Consider the following 18,555-nt stretch of genomic DNA (forward strand, 5'->3'; position numbering starts at 1 on the left):
GATTCTTTACTATTAAGTCACCTGGGAAGCCCACTCCTAGGTATACACCCATCATAAATCATATATAAATAAAAAGATATGTGCAAAACTGCTCATGGAAGCATCATTTAAATTTGCGAAACCCCAGAATCAACCAAATGTCTATCAATAAGTTGAACTGATAAACGATGGCACAGTCATGCAACAAGCACTATAGAGCAATGATAATAGTGAACCATTGCTACACACAACATCATAAATGACTCTCAGTATATAAACTAAAGAAGTCAGACTCCATAGAGTCCATACTCTATAATTCCATTAACATAAAGTTAAAAAATAGGCAGAGTAATCTTTGATAATACGAGTGCTACCTTTGAAATGGGCTTCCCAGGTGGTGGTAGGGGTAAAGAATCTGCCTGCCAGTGCAGGAGATGTAAGAGACGCAGGTTCGATCCCTGGGCCAGGAAGATCCCCTGGAGGAGGGCATGGCAACCCACTCCAGTATTCTTGCCTGGAGAATCCCATGGCTAGAGGAGCCTGGAGGGCTACAATCTATAAGGTCACAAAGAGTGGGGCATGACACATACGCATTTGAAATAGATAATGTTTAGGGATTGCAAGGGAGCAGAGGGGCTTCTGAGGTACTGGTAAGGAAGATTCTATTTCCTGATCTGTTTGGAGGTTACATGGGTGTGTTCATTTTACGATTTGAGCACATCAATTAAAAATTCATTTAAAAGCTAAAATGCGTATATGGCTTTGGAGGCAGAAGATCCTAGGTTCAAATTCCAGCTCTGCCACTTCCTAGCTGCGTGACCTTGGTCAAGTCGCTTAAACTTTCTGAACCTCAGATTTCCCCCCTGTAAACAGAGCTGAGTAATCATAACCTATGTCATACAGATGCTATGCACATTAACTAAGATAAGATGCCAATATATTCCTAATAAATGGCAGTAACACTCGTAGTTGGCAATAGTAGTAATCATAGCATGCTTTTGTGTGGGGAAGAGTGGGATGGGAAAAGTTCTGGAAACCACAAAGAAGCGCTGCAAAGACCCTATGCTCAGTTCAAAGTTCCTCCAATAGGGCTGGATCTCGAATTGACGCCCATCAGTGGCAGGTCCACTGGTAATCCTTTTGTAATCCTTTTATACCCCCAACTTATATAATCAACATTCTTTGAAGCAATAAATTCCTGTCCTCTCGGTTGCTTCAGGAAGTTTAATTTGTCAAAGTCCACTGACAGTTCTTGTTAAGCCAGGCTCTCCATCTTCCTTCACTGGTCCTGTTTACTACAGCCCTGTGTTCTCACTGTTTGTTTTTGTCAGGTCATAGAATGTGTCTTGCAAACTTCTTTGCACAAAGCTCAGTGCCCAGCAGGGACCAGGGGCCTCCACCTACTTTCTTATCTGTCAAGTATTTCTTGTGAGCACAAAGGCCAAGGCAAATTTACTTGTGTGGCATTTCATAGCTTACTCGTATATACAAATAGAAAGCATATGATAAGGCATATTTGTCGAGGGCCCAAGATCTAAAGCTGTAATACCAGGGCTTGATTCCTAATTCTGTCCCTTATGAGTTGGGGAACCCTGGGCAAGTCACTTAATCTCAAGTTTTCTCAGCTGTAAAATGACAATAAACACAGTCCACAGGTCACAGGATTTCTATGAGAATTAACTTAGTTAACCATACAGAGCACTAATGATATGGCCTGGCACATAAAATATATCACAGAAGCGATAGTGGTACTATTATAAGTCAGCAAGTTACCAGCAACTTAAAAATCTCTGAGTTAACACAGCCCTAAAAGTACTATACTTGATATCCACTGCTATTTATTAAAGGAGACTCTTCATGATGTGAATAAAACTTCTGACAGTCCAGATCCCTCGGCTGTTCAGCCTCCCTATGCTCAGGGTACCCCAGGCTCACAGATCTCCAGATGTGCCAGGCTACTTTGTCCCCCAGCCATCCAATCCTCCTCAAAACCCAGGTCAACACCAGCTCTTCCATGCAGGTTTCCTTGATCCCACAAAGCAAATGGTGCTCCTTCTCTCCTTCATACACCCATCTGTTAGGACATCAATCATGCAAGACTGCAATATATTTAATTTCCCCAAAGAGACTGTGATCTTCAAGGGTGTGACTACCCTTTCCTCATCCTCTACCTAAAATCCAGAATGGCATCTGGCACAACGTAGGGACTCAACAGAACTAACACTAAAGCACATTTAATTTCCAGCTCACAAAATCTGGGTACAGAGAGAAGAGTGGAAATGGGAAATGCCAGTCACCCACAAAACAGGCACAGAAAATAAGCAAGATAAGGCTTCTCTGGTGGCTCAGATGGTAAAGAATCTGCCTACAATGCAGGATACCTGGGTTCGATCCCTGGGTTGGGAAGATCCTCCAGAGGAGGACATGGCAACCCATTCCAGTATTCCTGCCTGGAGAATCCCCATGGACAGAGGAGCCTGGTGGGCTACAGTTCATGGGGTCACAAAGAGTCGGACACGACTGAGAGACTAACACTTTCACTTTTCACTTTCAAAACTTTTTGAGTAATAAACCAACAAGAAATAATAGCTAACAAATGCACACGTTTATAATTTGAGAAGCTAGCATGAAAAGATGAGGTCATTCCATGGGTAATCAGAAAATGAGCATGACTTCCTCCTGTCAACCCTCTTACTCTATATGGCCCATGTAATTAAGTATAGTTGTAATTTAATCATGTTTGCTGTTACTTCATGCTTACAACATTTCTCTCTCCCTTTCTTAAATGTGTGCAGATGATCCAGTTCCTGGGAGCATCCAAGAATAGAGTTGAACAATGAAATGTTGAAAACAACCACAGCTTCTAAGGCTGTTAATCTGACACACACAATGATGGGCATTATCATCATTGTGCTGCGTGGTAATTAGGTAGAAATAGTAAATAGTTCTCTTAGACGTCAGTAATGAGCATTGCTCTTAAAGTGTCAAATTGAATATTTCTGGGGTCAGCTGCAGGAAGGCCTGTTCCTATAACAAAATGGTTCTCAATTGTCACTGCACATTAGAATCATCAAGGGACCGTCTGTAAATCCTGTACCCAGGGTCCTCACCTCAAACGGATTTAATCAGATTCCTTCGGGGTTGCACCAGGACATCAGTATTTTTTACTACTGCCCTGGTGATTACAATGTGCATTTGCACTTAAGAATTACAGCTGTAAACAAGAAAACACAAGGGAGTCAGAAGCTGCTTTTTTCCCTCTATTTTCCCACAGTGCTGGGAACAAGCCTCCATTGAAGGCTCAACAAGCAATCAATCAGTTACTATTAAGAAATTAGCAGCTGATTAATTAATAATCAATTGATGTTCATTTTTCACAAGACTTTGCTACATCTGATTGTCCTTTACAAGATAACCAATAAATACAGGAAAGTGACAATCATTACTCTTATTCCTTCTTCCCAGCATCCTATATGGAATCTGAAACAGCCTGGCACTTAGGGACATGCTGTCAAATCAGCCTCAGGCATTAATTTTTTTCAACTACGGTAAAATACACAACACAAACTGTACCATCTCAACTATTTTTAAGTGCACAGCTCAGTGGCATTAAATGCATTCCCAATATTTTGCAACTGTTGCCACTGTCCATCTCTAGAACTTTTCTCATCTTCCCAAACTAAAACTCTGCACCCATTAAACAATAACTAAAACTCTGTACCCATTAAACAATAACTTAAACAATAACTCCTCCCAGCCCCTGGAAACCCATTCTACTTTATGTATCTAGGAATCTGACTCTCTAGGTACCTAAAATAAAGTGGAATAATAATATTTATTATTTTGAGGCTGACTTATTTCACTTAGCATAATGACTTCAAGGTTCATTCATATTGTAGTATGAAAAGGAAGGCTGAATAATAATAATAATAACTCTCTTAAGGCTGAATAATAACTCATCGTATGCATACACTCCATTCTGTTTATCTATTCATCCATCAATGGGCGTTTGGATCATGTGAATATGCTGCTATGAATATGCATGTATAAGACTCTGGGCTTTTTATATATGGCTTTACATATCCAGCATGGCCAACATTCTATGCGAGAGAATCTCACACCAGAGATGCAAAGGAGCTGGTATGGTATGCAGAACTCCAAGATGGCCCCATGATCTCTATCCATCTGGTGTAATACTCTTATGTAATCCACTCCCCTTGAGTGGAGAGGGAATCTGGGACTTGCTCCTTACCAACAGAATATGGCAACTGTGATGGTAGGGTTGGCCAGTGTATGTTATATGAGACTTCATCTTTTTAGCCAACAGTAATAAGAGATTCTCCAGGTGGCCCGAAGTAGTTAGTGGCCTTGTTGGGAGATGGCCACTGTGTAGGACATATGTGACCAGGAACTGTGGGCAGATCTCATACCAGGAATTGAGAGCAGACCCTGGCTGACAGCCAGCAAGAAAATGGGCACCTCAGTCCTACCACCACAAGGCACTGAATTCTGTCAGCAATCACTGGAGCTTAGAGAAGGACATCCTCCTTTTAGAGAAAGCTCTAAAAAAGGAGCACAGCTGGTGGATACCTTAACTGCAGCCTTGTGAAACTCTGAGCAGATGACCTCATAGCCTTGACTCCTGACCCACAGAAATGCTAAGATAACAAATACGCATTGCTTTAAGCTGCTAAATCTGTGATAACTTGTTATCCAACAATAGAAAACGAACCCACTGGAGTTTCTCTGAGTTTCTAGTTCCAAGAAATATCAAATAGTATCTTTCCCTGCTCACTTTTTACTTCTCTTTTCCTCACCTCATCTGGAGACAAGAGACTAGAAACTACCGATCTTTTCCTCCATATTTCTCAGAGCTTGATAAAAACTGGTGCCTGAAATTTACTAATTACAATAAATGTGTCATGACAAATACTCCTAGAAGAGTTCAAAGGAAATCAGGAGTTCCTGATCATTCACACTTTAATATGAATTACATATAAATTATCTCCTGGCTATTCCTGACCATAGATCTTGAAAAACAAAAACAAAAATACTCTGTCAAGCAAGACTATGCTGAAAAATCTACAACTCAGCAATGCTTCTAAGGAAAGTTGGCATGGAGGGGAGCAGACAAATTATCTTAAAATAAGACTTCAAAAAAGAAAAAGGTTTAGTTAAAAGATAACTACAACAAATGTATCTTTCACATAGAAGGTATTTCCAGAGTCTAAAAACTTTTCCTTGGCTTTAGATTTTTTTCCCCCTTTTTGGGAATTCAACTGCAGTTTAAAATGCTAGAAAAAGTCAGCGATAGGAGCTAAGCTGCTCAGACTTTGCAGCTCTGGAAACTGACTGCACTGGCAGAAGTCAGTGATGATGCCTCACTCTGATTGGACAGGCTAGGAGAAAAGGCCACTGTCTTCTCATTCACGCTATTTCTGCCACACTCTCGCCTGGCACTCTAGCAAGGAAATGGGCAGTGTCTGGAATGGCATGAAATGTGTGTGAAGGAAAAAATGGGTCAGGAAAGAGTAACTCATTTCAGAAAACACTTAAAAGCCATAAGTGGCTCTGCCCAGTCCCCCAGGCTCTGCCCAGTCCCCCAGGACAGTCATTCAAAACCAACCCTCCTATCTATTTACAATAGCCAGGTCATGGAAGCAACCCAAATGTCCACTAACAGAGGAATGGATAAAGAAGGTGTGGTATATATACCATGGAATATTACTCAGCCATCAAAAAGAATGAAATAATGCCATTTGCAGCAACATGGACGGACCTAGAGACGATCATACTAAGTCAGACAGAGAAAGACAAACATCAAATTATATCACTTATATGTGAAATCTAATCATACAAATGAACTTACAAAACCAAAATCGAGTCACAGATACAGAAAACAAACATGGTTACCAGGGGGAAAGGTGGTGGGGAAGGAGAGAGAAATTGGGAGATTGGGACTGACATATACCTACTACTAGACATAAAAGGATACGAATAAGGACCTGCTGTATAGCACAGGAACTCTGCTTAATACTCTGCAATGACTATGGTCTTCCCTGGTGGCTCAAACAGTAAAGACTCGATCTGCAATGCAGGAGACCTGGGTTTGATGCCTGGGTCAGGAAGATCCCCTAGAGAGAGAAATGGTTACCCACTCCAGTGTTCTTGCCTGGAGAGCTCCATGGACAGAGGAGTCTGCCAGGTTACAGTCCATGGAGTTGCAGAATAAGACACGACTGTGCAACTAACACTTTTACTTTCACTTTTTCAATGATTTATATGGGAAACGAATCTAAAAAAGAGTGGATATATGTATAGGTGATTCACTTTGCTGTACAGCAGAAACTAACACATTTTAAATCAACTATATACCAATAAAAATTTAAAAAAACAACAACAAAGCCAGCCCTGCTATATTCACCTGGAGTAACTTATTTAGAGGCAAGCAGATCCACAAACTGCTATAAATATCCTATAAATTTAAAAGAGTGCAGGCAAAATATAATGAGTGCAGGTTTCAGAGTTGTTCTGATTATGCGGCAGCTGTCTCAGCATCTAGGCAACGGTTACCCATCTTCAGGAACTACTGAAAACCAACATGGGCTGGGTACTTATGCTCGGTAAGCCTCATACAATAACACTCACCCAGCAGGCTTGCCTGGCCTATATTAGGTACTAGAAATTGGTACTTATGGCCACTGAAACTAGTCTAATGCTGATAGTGGAAGAAAATTAGGAGCAAACAAAATAAACATGTAAGTGAAAGAAATGAGGGAGAGAATACAAAAAGAACTAAGAAAGAAAAGAACAAAATTAAAGAATTCAATACTCAGTAAACATTTGTTGAACTGAATGTGTCCATCTGAAGACGTAAAGGGAATTATCCAAGGATATTGGGTCAAAAATGGCTGTGGGTTTTGCATAATATAAAAATATCATAGAACATGCTATAACTCAGGAATGTCAAATGCCAGGCGAGGGCAAGGGGGCTCCGAGTTAGCTCAGTACTTACAAAAAGCGCTTAGATTTTTTATTCTTCACAATGATTAGTCCTCAAGTCCTGAATGTTTCCTGAGGCTTAATTAAACATTTTTTCTAACATCGAGCGACTGATAGACTGGGAGATGTGAGGATAAAGCGAGAAGGAACAGAGAGAGACTATAAACCAAGCTGAAGGTAATTTGAGAGGTTGACAGGGGACTCAGTGGGGTGCAGGGGGAGAAGAGCCCATGCCCTTTGGCTTCTAGAGAGAAGGAAGAAAAGGCAGGGCAGGAAGTGACAGGGGCTGGGTGCTGAAGTTGAAAAGCACTGCCCATCCCCTCCCCCACCACTGCCCAACCCCAAGGGGAACCATTCACTTTGCAGGCTGCACACAGTGCAGAGAACACACCTTTCCCCACCAGGCAGACTCGCACTGGCAACTTGGTTCAGCAGATGACCTTGAGCAAGCTGTTGAATGCCTCTGACCTTTCATTTCACCTTTGGTCTAAGGTTAAAGTTAGCACCTACCTCCAGTCTCCATGAGATAATGAACATTAAACTACAGACCTCTAGCAGTTAGCCAAACACTTGGTCTTCTCACCCCATTCCTGAGTAGCCAGCTCTGACCTGGATGTCTAAATGCAGGTTATTGCTATTAAACATAACTTTCTGATTTCAAACACTCTGACAACTTTTAGCAGACACAGAATCCAGATCCCTTCACCCACAGCTTCACGGCCATGATATCACCTCATAACTGGACCTTTCTCTCTTTCCTTCCCTTGTATTTACTGAGAGCTTCTTTTTTTTTTTTTTTTGCTTGTCTGAAGACATAAGTTAAGACAATAGTCACAAGCATATGCATGAATGTTGTTAACTGTCCAACTAATAATTAAGAGTCTGTATATACACTCTTAAAAATCCGCAATAATCTATGTAAAATGTAAATAAAGACCCTCTCAAAACAGCAACATCTAAGTCACTACCTCCTGGAAGAAAAAAAGGTTTGTTTCCCTTCCACATTCAGCAAAAATTTCCTCTACTGCAAACTGATAACAGGGCATCATTTTCTCGAAGCACAGTTTTTAGGAAGAAATAACAATAGCAGGGAGCTGTTTGCAACCATACCAAAAAAAATTAAAAATGTATCTATTTGGTGGCTCAGAGGGTAGGTAAAGCATCTGCCTGCAATGAGAGAGACCCGGGTTCGATCCCTGGGTCAGGAAGATCACCTGGAGAAGGAAATGGCAACCCACTCCAGTATTCTTGCCTAGAGAATCCCATGGACGGAGGAGCCTGGTGGGCTACAGTCTATGGGGTCACAAAGAGTCAGACACGACTGAGCAACTTCACTTTATTTCTTTCTAACTATATATCTAATTTTTATAAGGCCAACCAACTAAAATATAAAGAACCCTCTCTAATTTTCATTTTGGTATATTTGTTACAATGGACTTGGTTTTTTTTTTTTTTTTTTTGGAGTATACTTGACTTGAATACCAGACCACCTGCCCTGCCTCTTGGAAACATATATGCAGGTCAGGAAGCAACAGTTAGAACTGGACATGAAACAACAGACTGGTTCCAAATAGGAAAAGGAGTACATCAAGGCTGTATATTGTCACCCTGCTTATTTAACTTATATGCAGAGTACATCATGAGAAACGCAGGGCTGGAATCAAGATTGCCAGGAGAAATATCAATAACGTCAGATACGCAGATGACACCACCCTTATGGCAGAAAGTGAAGAAGAACTAAAGAGCCTCTTGATGAAAGTGAAAGAGGAGAGTGAAAAAGTTGGCTTAAAGCTCAACATTCAGAAAACGAAGATCGTGACATCTGGTCCCATCACTTCATGGGAAATAGATGGGGAAACAGTGGAAATAACGTCAGACTTTATTTTGGGGGGCTCCAAAATCACTGCAGATGGTGACTGAAGCCATGAAATTAAAAGACACTTACTCCTTGGAAGGAAAGTTATGACCAACCTAGACAGCATATTAAAAAGCGGAGACATTACTTTGCCCACAAAGGTCTGTCTAGTCAAGGCTATGGTTTTTCCAGTAGTCATGTATGGATGTGAGAGTTGGACTCTAAAGAAAGCTGAGCACCAAAGAATTAATGCTTTTGAACTGTGGTGTTGGAAAAGACTCTTGAGAGTCCCTTGGACTGCAAGGAGATCCAACCAGTTCATCCTAAAGGAGATGAGTCTTGGGTGTTCATTGGAAGGACTGATGTTCAAGCTGAAACTCCAATACTTTGGCCACCTGATGCAAAGAGCTGACTTATTTGAAAAGACCCTGATGCTGGGAAAGATTGAGGGCAGGAGGAGAAGGGGAGGACAGAGGATGAGATGGTTGGATGGCATCACCGACTCAATGGACATGAGTTTGGGTAAACTCTGGGAGTTGGTGATGGACAGGGAGGCCTGGCATGCTGCAGTTCATGGGGTCGCAAAGAGTGAGACATGACTGAGTGACTGAACTGAACTGAACTGATACAGCAAAAGTGATTCAGCATGTGTGTATATATATACATATATAATATATAAATATGTATATAAAATGTTCTTTTTCAGATTCTTTTCCAGTTGAGGTTATTACGAGATATTGAAGATAGTTCTGTGACACACAGTCTTTGCTCTCAACAGACTTTTTTTTTTAATATTTTTTATTTGGCTGCATCAGGTCTTAGCTGCAGCATATGGGACCTAGTTCCCTGACCAGGGATCAAACCTGGGCCTCCTGCATTGGGAGCACAGAGTCTTAGCCACTAGATCACCAAGGAAGTTCCTCGAATAGATAGCACATTTCTTGGTTTTGAATCCCACTTCCAATAGTAAAAGCTGTGTAACCTCAGGCAGTTATTTAATTTTGTATGCCTCAGTTTCCTCATATATAAAATGGTATATAATAATCATATCTATTATGATTGTCATAATACTAATATACATCTCATATGTTTGCTTTGAGGATTAAATAATTCCATGTTTGTGAAGCACTCAGAGTGGTGTCTGGCATATCATTAGTGATGTATGCTGCTGCTGCTGCTGCTGCTGCTGCTAAGTCGCTTCAGTCGTGTCCGACTGTGCGACCCCATAGACAGCAGCCCACTAGGCTCCTCTGTCCCTTCATTCCATGGAAATACTTTTGCTCAGTAGAAGAGCCGCATTTTTAGAAGGCAGATTGAAATGTTCAGCACTGCTTTAGAAACGAAGAACAAATGATAACAAACATACTCTTCCTTGCTGTGTTTCCATATCTTGTTTAAAAGGGTGACTCACGAGCATGTCCCACTTTTACCTATTCTGCTCCTGGGGTGGGAGTGACAAATGAGACTAATTGTCCTTCCGAACACTAGAGTCAACATGTGAAGTCAAACAGCAAGTCTTTGTTTTATCTTTCCTTTCCAAAGAACAATAGTTTCAAATGATAGTCTAAGTGTTCTTAGTGAAAGGCAGTCATACCAGCAACTTGCCAGATGTCTCTGATTAATCTGCCCGTGTTCCACCAGACATTCTGCATGAGCTTGTAATTTTGTTCTGCCAGTGCTGAAGTTTGCTAAACAACATCTACAGAGACAGAAAATTTAATTGCAGTAAAAGGTCTGACCTCTGGAGACACGGTTGTCTTGGTGTTTGAGGCAGGTCAAACATGGACAGAAATGTGATCTGAGCTCTTTCTTGCCCACCTTTGCCCTTGATATTCAGTTCGCAGCCTTGAGAAGCACTGTGCTCATTTTGGAACCCATTCGTGCCCCTCCAGATATATCACAGTCTGTATCACCAGATCAAAACCATTCTCTGTGTCCTTTTCACACAGGCCTGAACTCTGAGGATCCAGCACCTGGTGAATATTAATGAAACAGATAAGCGCCACTCAACTCTGCTTAGAAGAAGCCAGGAAGCACCATTTTTCTTCCTACCAGTGAATAGGGTGTATCAAAATAGAGCAGACTGGTGCCCAAACTAACTTGACTGGAGGCCTTTAATCTTTGTGGGTTGCTTTAAGAACACTTGTGTAAGCAGACAGGGTCGGGGACCCCCAGGAGAAGCGAACCAGCTATCACTTTGTTGACATAAGAGAAGCCATTTTAAGCCTTAAACCATTTTGTGATCTAAGCCTGGTCCCAATCCTTGCTCTCCATCAGGCCAGAATATAACTTAACCATATCAGAGACAATAAATCAGTTGTAAAGATTCCCAGGTTCTATTTCAAAACTAAAGATCAGACTGAAACACATTCTTGAACTATTTTGCAGGATCCAAAACTCCCTTGAGTCTCAACCACCAGACTAACTGGAACCTAAGGAATGATGATGTGGACCTTTGCTGACCTTTGTTGATCTTAATCATCTATAGCCAGGACTCTCTCAGTCTTTGCTCCAACTCTGTGCTGAATTTGCCTCCGCTCCAGGCCCTCCATGAATAGGCATACACTGCTCAAGACTGTCGGAGAAGGCAATGGCAACCCACTCCAGTACTCTTGCCTGGAAAATTCCATGGGAGGAGGAGCCTGGTAGGCTGCAGTCCAAGGGGTCGAGCAGAGTCGGATACGACTGAAGTGACTTAGCAGCAGCAGCAGCAGCTGAAGTCTGTTCATAAATAAGCACGCACTCTTGGCTTAAAACTTGCCCAGTTTTGCTGTTAGGGACCTACTGCTTTGAGAAATATCCCCAGTGTTCTCTTTACCTCTGCAAGGAATAAATCCTTCCTTCTCCCACTCTTTGGCTTGGTAGTGTCTTTGAGCTTGACATCCACCAAGAGGAAAATCCAGTTTTCAAGTAACACCAGGCTTTTGGAGAGAAAAAAACTGATTTCAAAGTCAAGAATCTTGGGTTCTAATCTCAGCTCTGACACTTACCATGGCCTATTCTGCAACTCCTCTGCACCTGTTTCCTCACTTCTCCAGTAGGAGAGAAGCATGAAACAACCTCTAAGGTTCTTCCAGCTCTAAATCTTCTATAGTTATCATAATAAATTTAAATCAGACTTCAGAGTATTTGATATACTGTAATGCTCTGACTCATCATGATTTATGATAGTTCAGTAAGGCTGAGGACCTATAAAATGGGCTACGTGCCCACACGGCTGTGTGTTTCTGATGATCTCAAATGGTCAGTGGGCACATAGCCACATCCCTATGAAAGACTGTGATCAATTGCAGATTTATGCAGTTGAAGATGACATTGTATCCACCCCAATTCAACCAGCTCATTCTCATTTTCTATGACTCTGTCATGATACTGAACACAGGTCTTATCTTGTCTATAAAGTTCTCCCAAACATCACTAGGTCATTATTCCAATCTCAGGAGATAGCGGTTACAGTTGAAACCACATCAGCCAGAACTGCAGTATCCAATACAGTGGTCATTAGACCCATGTGGCTATCTAATCTTAAAATAAGTTGAAACTAAAAATTCAGTTCCTCAGGGCACTCGCCACATGTCTAGGGCTCAACAGCCACATACATATTGGCTACTGTATCAGGCAACACAAGTTATAGGATGTTTCCATCATTGCAGAAAATTCTCTGGGACAGCACTGGGTTATTCTAGAACCTGATCTTAAAAAGTAGCCCTTTGAATTTTGCAAAAGACAAATTTCAAGAGTTCTCCAATGCCACTAGAGCATATAAGTTCCTCCAAATACAGCAGGGAGGTGTAACTATACCATGTAAGCTACCCCTTCAGGTCCTACAAGTACACAGAGATGGCATGATCTGCACAGAGATGGCATGAGTGGGCTGCCTGGCAATCGCTTAGGTTCACTTGCCATTTATTTGAGCCCAGGGACCTCAGCAAACTCACAGACTGCAGTGACATGGGTTTGAGAGTCTCTCATGAATTCCTGAATCCGAACCTTCAAGTTCCACATGTGTCATTTCCCTCAGATGTTGTTCTCTGGTTTCTCTCAGTACTACCTGTCTCCCTCATGCTGTTGATTGCAGGAGAGCTCGGAGTCTCCCCTCACTTTCTTGCTCACTGTTAAGTACTCATCAGAGACCACCTTTTTGACAAAAAGACAAAATAGACACCGAGCGGCTTTCAGATTGAGGGTGTAGAGGGGGACCTGATCCAAAATGTAGTTAGCACATATTAGCAGAGACAAGACTAGTCATGAACTCAGCCAGAAAACTTTATAAAGTTCAACAAATAAATCATGAGAACCTAAAAATACCGGGTTGGCCAAAAAGTTAGTTTGGGTTTTTCTGAACCATCTTACAGAAAAACTCTAATGAACTTTTGGGCCAACCCAATAAATGAAGGCACCATTTTGACTGATATCTGAAAATTCTCTAATGTCTAATAGGAGTTGCTTGGAAAAGTAGCCAAAACAATGGATACTGTCCATAATCACTGTATCAGTGAATGGCAATCCCATCTTTTCTAACTTCTAGAAAGTTATTTCTTACAAAATTTATGAATTAAAATATCCAAACTTTACTTAAAGCCTTTCTCTCAAGCTGGGACTACTGGAAAATGGAAAGTGAATTGTAATACTGAGAACTTTCAAAAAACTGGAATACTTTAAATCTCTGAATTGGTGATGTTAGCTATCTGTGTTTAACCCATTATTCCAGACTTAAAGCAAAAGACTTTTTGGAAGGGAAAATTGAGGCATAAATGTCTGCAAGGGGAAATAAAACAAAGACCAGTCAATGAAAAAGAGTAGCTCCCATATTCCAACTAATTTTTCCATTTAGAACCAAAAGGCTCTATGAAAGCATAAAGGGATTATGAAGACATAAAGGATTTAATCTGGTCTCTTTAGGACTTAATCATTACAGAATCAATTATCGTGTTTCTTCATCATGTCCCTAATGCAAACTTGTACTCCTGGGCTTGCCTTTAAGATGTTTGAGGGGAATCATTGCTCATCCGTACTCAAGGGCTGTAAGGTCTTTCCTCTTTTGTGTCCCATTCACTACAGAGGTGATTTGGCCCAACAGTGAACTGTGCCTAGCTGCTGATTTCCTTTATCTTGTTATAATACTGCTGCTAAGTCGCTTCAGTTGTGTCTGACTCTGTGTGACCCCATAGACAGCAGCCCACCAGGCTCCCCCATCCCTGGGATTCCCAAGGCAAGAACACTGGAGTGGGTTGCCATTTCCTTTTCCAATGCATGAAAGTGAAGTCACTCAGTCTTGTCCGACTCTTAGCGACCCCATGGACTGCAGCCTACCAAGCTCCTTTGTCCATGGGATTTTCCAGGCAAAAGTGCTGGAGTGGGGTGAGCTTATAAAAATCAAGAGGAATGCATTTATCTTGAGTGGTTTTGTTACCTAACACCAGAAATACTTCTGGTGTATATACTCAAATGGACATAAATAGTGGTATAAATACTCAAATGGACATAAATCTTTGGAACAAAGTAATTGAAAATAATCTTATTTCATGAGGTGAAATCTGGTGGGATACGTAGGAAAATGGTAAAAGAAGATGAATTGCTATTACATTCTCTCACACTTCTAGATATACAATCACATTGCTATCTGAAAGAATTTTTGTGGGTAAATAATATATTGTGCTTATATATAGTATACATGCATGATATATTGTGCTTATGTAAGGTATACATACATTATGTATGTATACCTTACATAAGCACGATGTATCATTTACCAACAAAAATTATTACCTGCAAAAATTATGTATACTATACATAAGCACAATATATTAATTACCCAGAGAAATTTTTCCAGATAGCAATGGGCTTGTATATACAGTAAAGTTTGCCAGGAGAAATATCAACAACCTCAGATATGTAGATGATACCACCCTAATGACAGAAAGTGAGGAGGAACTAAAGAGATTCTTGAAAGAGGATAGTGAAAAGCTGGCCTAAAACTCAACATTCAAAAAACTAAGATCTTGGCATCCAGTCCCATCACTTCATGGCAAATAGAAGGGGAAATGTGGAAGCAGGGACAGATTTTCTTGGGCTCCAAAATCACTGCAGACACTGTCTGCAGCCATGAAATTAAAAGATGCTTGCTCCTTAAAAGGAAAGCTATGACAAACCTAGACAGCATATTAAAAAGCAGAGACATCACTTTGCCGACAAAGGTTCATATAGTCAAAGCTATGGTTTTTCCAGTAGTCAGGTGAAGATGTGAGAGATGGACCTTAAAGGTTGAGTGCTGAAGAACTGATGTTGAGTGCTGAAGACTTTTCAAATTGCGGTGCTGGAGAAGACTCTTGGCAGTCTCCTGGACAGCAAGAAGATCAAACCAATCAATCCTAAAGGAAATCAGCTTTGAATATTCATTAGAAGGACTGATGCTGAAGCTGAAGCCCCAATACTTTATCCACCTGATGCAAAGAGCCGATTCATTAGAAAAGACCCTGATGCTGGGAAAGACTGAGGGCAGGAGAAGTAGACAACAGAGGATGCAGATGGTTAGATAGCATCACTGACTCAGTGGACATGAGTTCAAGCCAACTCCAGGAGACTGTGAAGGACAGGAAGCCCGGTGTGCCATAGTCCATGGGGTACAAAGAGTTGGACACAACTTAGTGATTCAACAACAACAAACACTATACAGTAATACAACGTATGTGTGCATGCTCAGTCTCAGTCATGTCGGGCTCTCTGCAACCCTGTGGACTGCAGCCCACCAGGCTCCTCTATACATGGGATTTCAGAGGCAAGAATACTGGAGTAGGTTTCCATTTCCTCCTCCAGGGGATCTTCCCGGCCCAAGGATTGAACCCGAGTCTCTTGTGTCTCCTGCATTGGCAGGCAGATTCTTTACCACAAAGCCACATGGGAAGCCCCAGTATAATGCATAATATATGATAATTATTATGTACATATATACCTTATACATCAAAAGAGAATACTATGATGTTCAATTGAAAAACAAGTATAAGTTTGTAAGCAGCATTTATAATTTCTGAATTCATATCATTAAAAATAAATAATTATTATGTTTGCAATGGGAATAGATAAGACTTTTCTAAACCAACAAATAAATAAACTCTTGGCTTAAAAAAAAAACTCTTCTAAACTCCAATATTAAACAGATTCTTTCAGCCCCACAGTATTATGATTAATACTCCAGCATGACTTGTTTCCTTAACAAATATTTATCGATCATTCACTATGTGCCAAGCACGGTCAACAAACTGATGAATTAAACCTCCCTTTATAATCCTGTTGTCAAAATTAATCACTTATTTGTTTAAGTCAGATGTTTTATCTTGATTTACATAACTTATATGTGAATAAATTAAAAGCTGTTCTCATTTCACAAATCTTGCATTTTGAAAGAGGGATCCAGGCTCAGATAAGACAATCAAGGCAAAATATCTAATTTCAACTAAGAAATTTTACTCACTTAAGAACAGTGCAGAAAGGAGACCCTAATTCATAATGTTTCTAGTCAATCTTTCCTGGTTAGGAAATTCAATCTTTAGCCAGAAAAAGATACACACACACACACACATACACACACACACATACAGGCATGCACACAGGAGAGGGCTATGGTAAATAATTACATTTCTTTTAAAGATACTTAATTTTAAAATTACTTCTAGCTTGTAATTGTTGCCCATGCCTGAAATGCTCCACCTGGTCTATGTTCCTTTTTCTCCTTTGGGTCTCAGTTCAAGGTCGCCTCCTCTGCCTGGCCTCTGTGACAATCCTAATTCTGTTGCCTCCTTGCCCTTCTCACCCCCAATCCCAGATACCACCCACTATGCTGTCTGTTTCATCATATAATTTGTCTCAATTAACAATTATACAGTGTTTACTTGTTTCTATGTATACCATCCCCGCAAGACAGAGGCTCTGTGTCTATTTATTCACTAATATATACTTAGCATCTAACACAGAGGCTGGCAGAGGGCAGGGCTCAAGTGAAACTGTGGGATGAATGAATGAATTCATCCCCTTTAGAGGTACCAGCTTATCCCTTTTTCATGATTCTTAGACTAAAGTGCTAAGAAGTGGCTTTTGCTATACATATTCTTAATACTGTGTGATTTGTGTATACCGTTAAGTCCACTTCTACAGGAAGAGAGAAGGGTAGTCTTCCTAAAACTACCTTTTCACTCCCCTAGGGTTTTCAAGATCACAGAAATGACTTTTGTAAGCTCAGCTCCTGGGTTATACAAATCACGAATCAAAGTCGAGGTACAGCACAAGTTCTGCTTTCAAGAGAAGTCCCAATTCAAGGGAGACTCTGTTGCAAAGCAAACCACTTCCTCAGCCCCTCTATCCAAAATCTGAAAAGGTTCATACACTCTTGTCCACTGAGGAGACTCAGTAAATAGCACTCTAACGTTTCATCATGTGAATGCCATCGGAGCCAAAAAGCTGGGGGAACGTCTTACCTGGAGTCCTTTCTGACTCTTGCTTTCTCAAAGGAAAATTCAGGGGGTTTGTTGAGGTCATAGGTTCGGGTGGTCGGCTCGGCGGACACTCCAGCCTTCGCTCCCCTCCTGCTGTGGAGGGAGACCAATCCCGAGGTCTTCCGCTGAACCTCAAGAGGCACTTTGTCCGGGGACGCCCGGGGCAGGCTTCCTCCCTGCAGGTGCACCACATCCTGAAGCTTGTTCAGCTGGATGCACTTGTTCTGGAGCTCCTCCGTGAGCTCCGCGATGGCCACAGTCTGTTTGGACAGCTGCTCCCGCAGCTCCTTCAGGTGGTATTCCCGCTCCTGGATCTCAGCATCCTTCCTTCTCAGCTCTCTTTCCAGCTCTGTCACCCTGCTCCGGAGGGCGCTGGTGGTGAGGTTCCCGGGGTGCCCATCTGGATTCTTGGAGTGTTTGGGTTTCACCGAACCATTTCCCATTTTGCTCAAGGACCTGAGAGAGGGCACAGAATCGGAGGTTACCTAGTGGAGTTTCGGGCTTCTCAGGTGGCGCTAGTGGTAAAGAACCCGCCTGCTAATGCAGGAAATATAAGAGATGAGGGTTCCATCCCTGGGTCGGAAAGATCTCCTGGAGGACAGCATGGCAACCCACTCCAGAATTCTTGCCTGGAGACAGAGGAGCCTGGCAGGCTATGGTCCATAGGGTCACAAAGAGTCAGATAGGACTGAAGCAACTTAGCATACACTGCATGGCTGGGAGTTTCACTTTCCAGCGGCCCCCACTGCTCCTCTTGTTCTACTCTGTTTCATAAATGGAAACACAGGACTCATGGCTCTTCGGTAAGCAATAAATTCCCCACCCTTCCAGAAGGAAAGCCATGGATTGACTTCATTGGTTCCTCCCTGAGGAGGGGCTGGTGCTTGGGTTCCTTCTCTCCCATCCCATTGCTGGCAAAAGCATAACACCTAAGCATTTTGCACAAACGGCCTGCCTTACCTGCTGTTCTCTTTGGTTGCTCTCTCTGGACAGCTGTCAAAAGCATCACAACAGAACCGCCATTCGGATGTCAGCATGGCCAAGACAGAATGCCAAGGAGCAACTACTGCAGCAGAGGCTTGTTAATGTCACAATGTTCACAGCTCCCTGAGCAGCTCCACTGAGAAAGCTGCCCCTGATTTAGAAAACAACACATCTGCATTCCTCGAGGTGGGAGGAGGCAGAGCTGGGGTTGCCTTATTAGCACTTTTCTCCAGCCGTAGGTGCCTA

At 41.8% G+C, this 18,555-nt stretch overlaps 1 protein-coding gene across 1 annotated transcript in view; it reads right to left on the minus strand.

Annotated features, from left to right (window-relative positions):
- The window catches only part of PRKG2 (protein kinase cGMP-dependent 2), a 126,528-nt gene that overhangs the window by 96,671 nt on the left and 11,302 nt on the right, over positions 1-18,555 (minus strand). The window contains exon 2 of the mRNA XM_061420593.1: positions 17,308-17,781. Coding sequence (XP_061276577.1) covers positions 17,308-17,768 — 461 coding nt within the window. The 5' untranslated portion in view covers positions 17,769-17,781. The remainder of the gene's footprint in view (positions 1-17,307; positions 17,782-18,555) is intronic.

The sequence above is a fragment of the Bos javanicus genome, chromosome 6 (genome assembly GCF_032452875.1).
Source record: "Bos javanicus breed banteng chromosome 6, ARS-OSU_banteng_1.0, whole genome shotgun sequence".
NCBI classification, from domain to species: domain Eukaryota; kingdom Metazoa; phylum Chordata; class Mammalia; order Artiodactyla; family Bovidae; genus Bos; species Bos javanicus.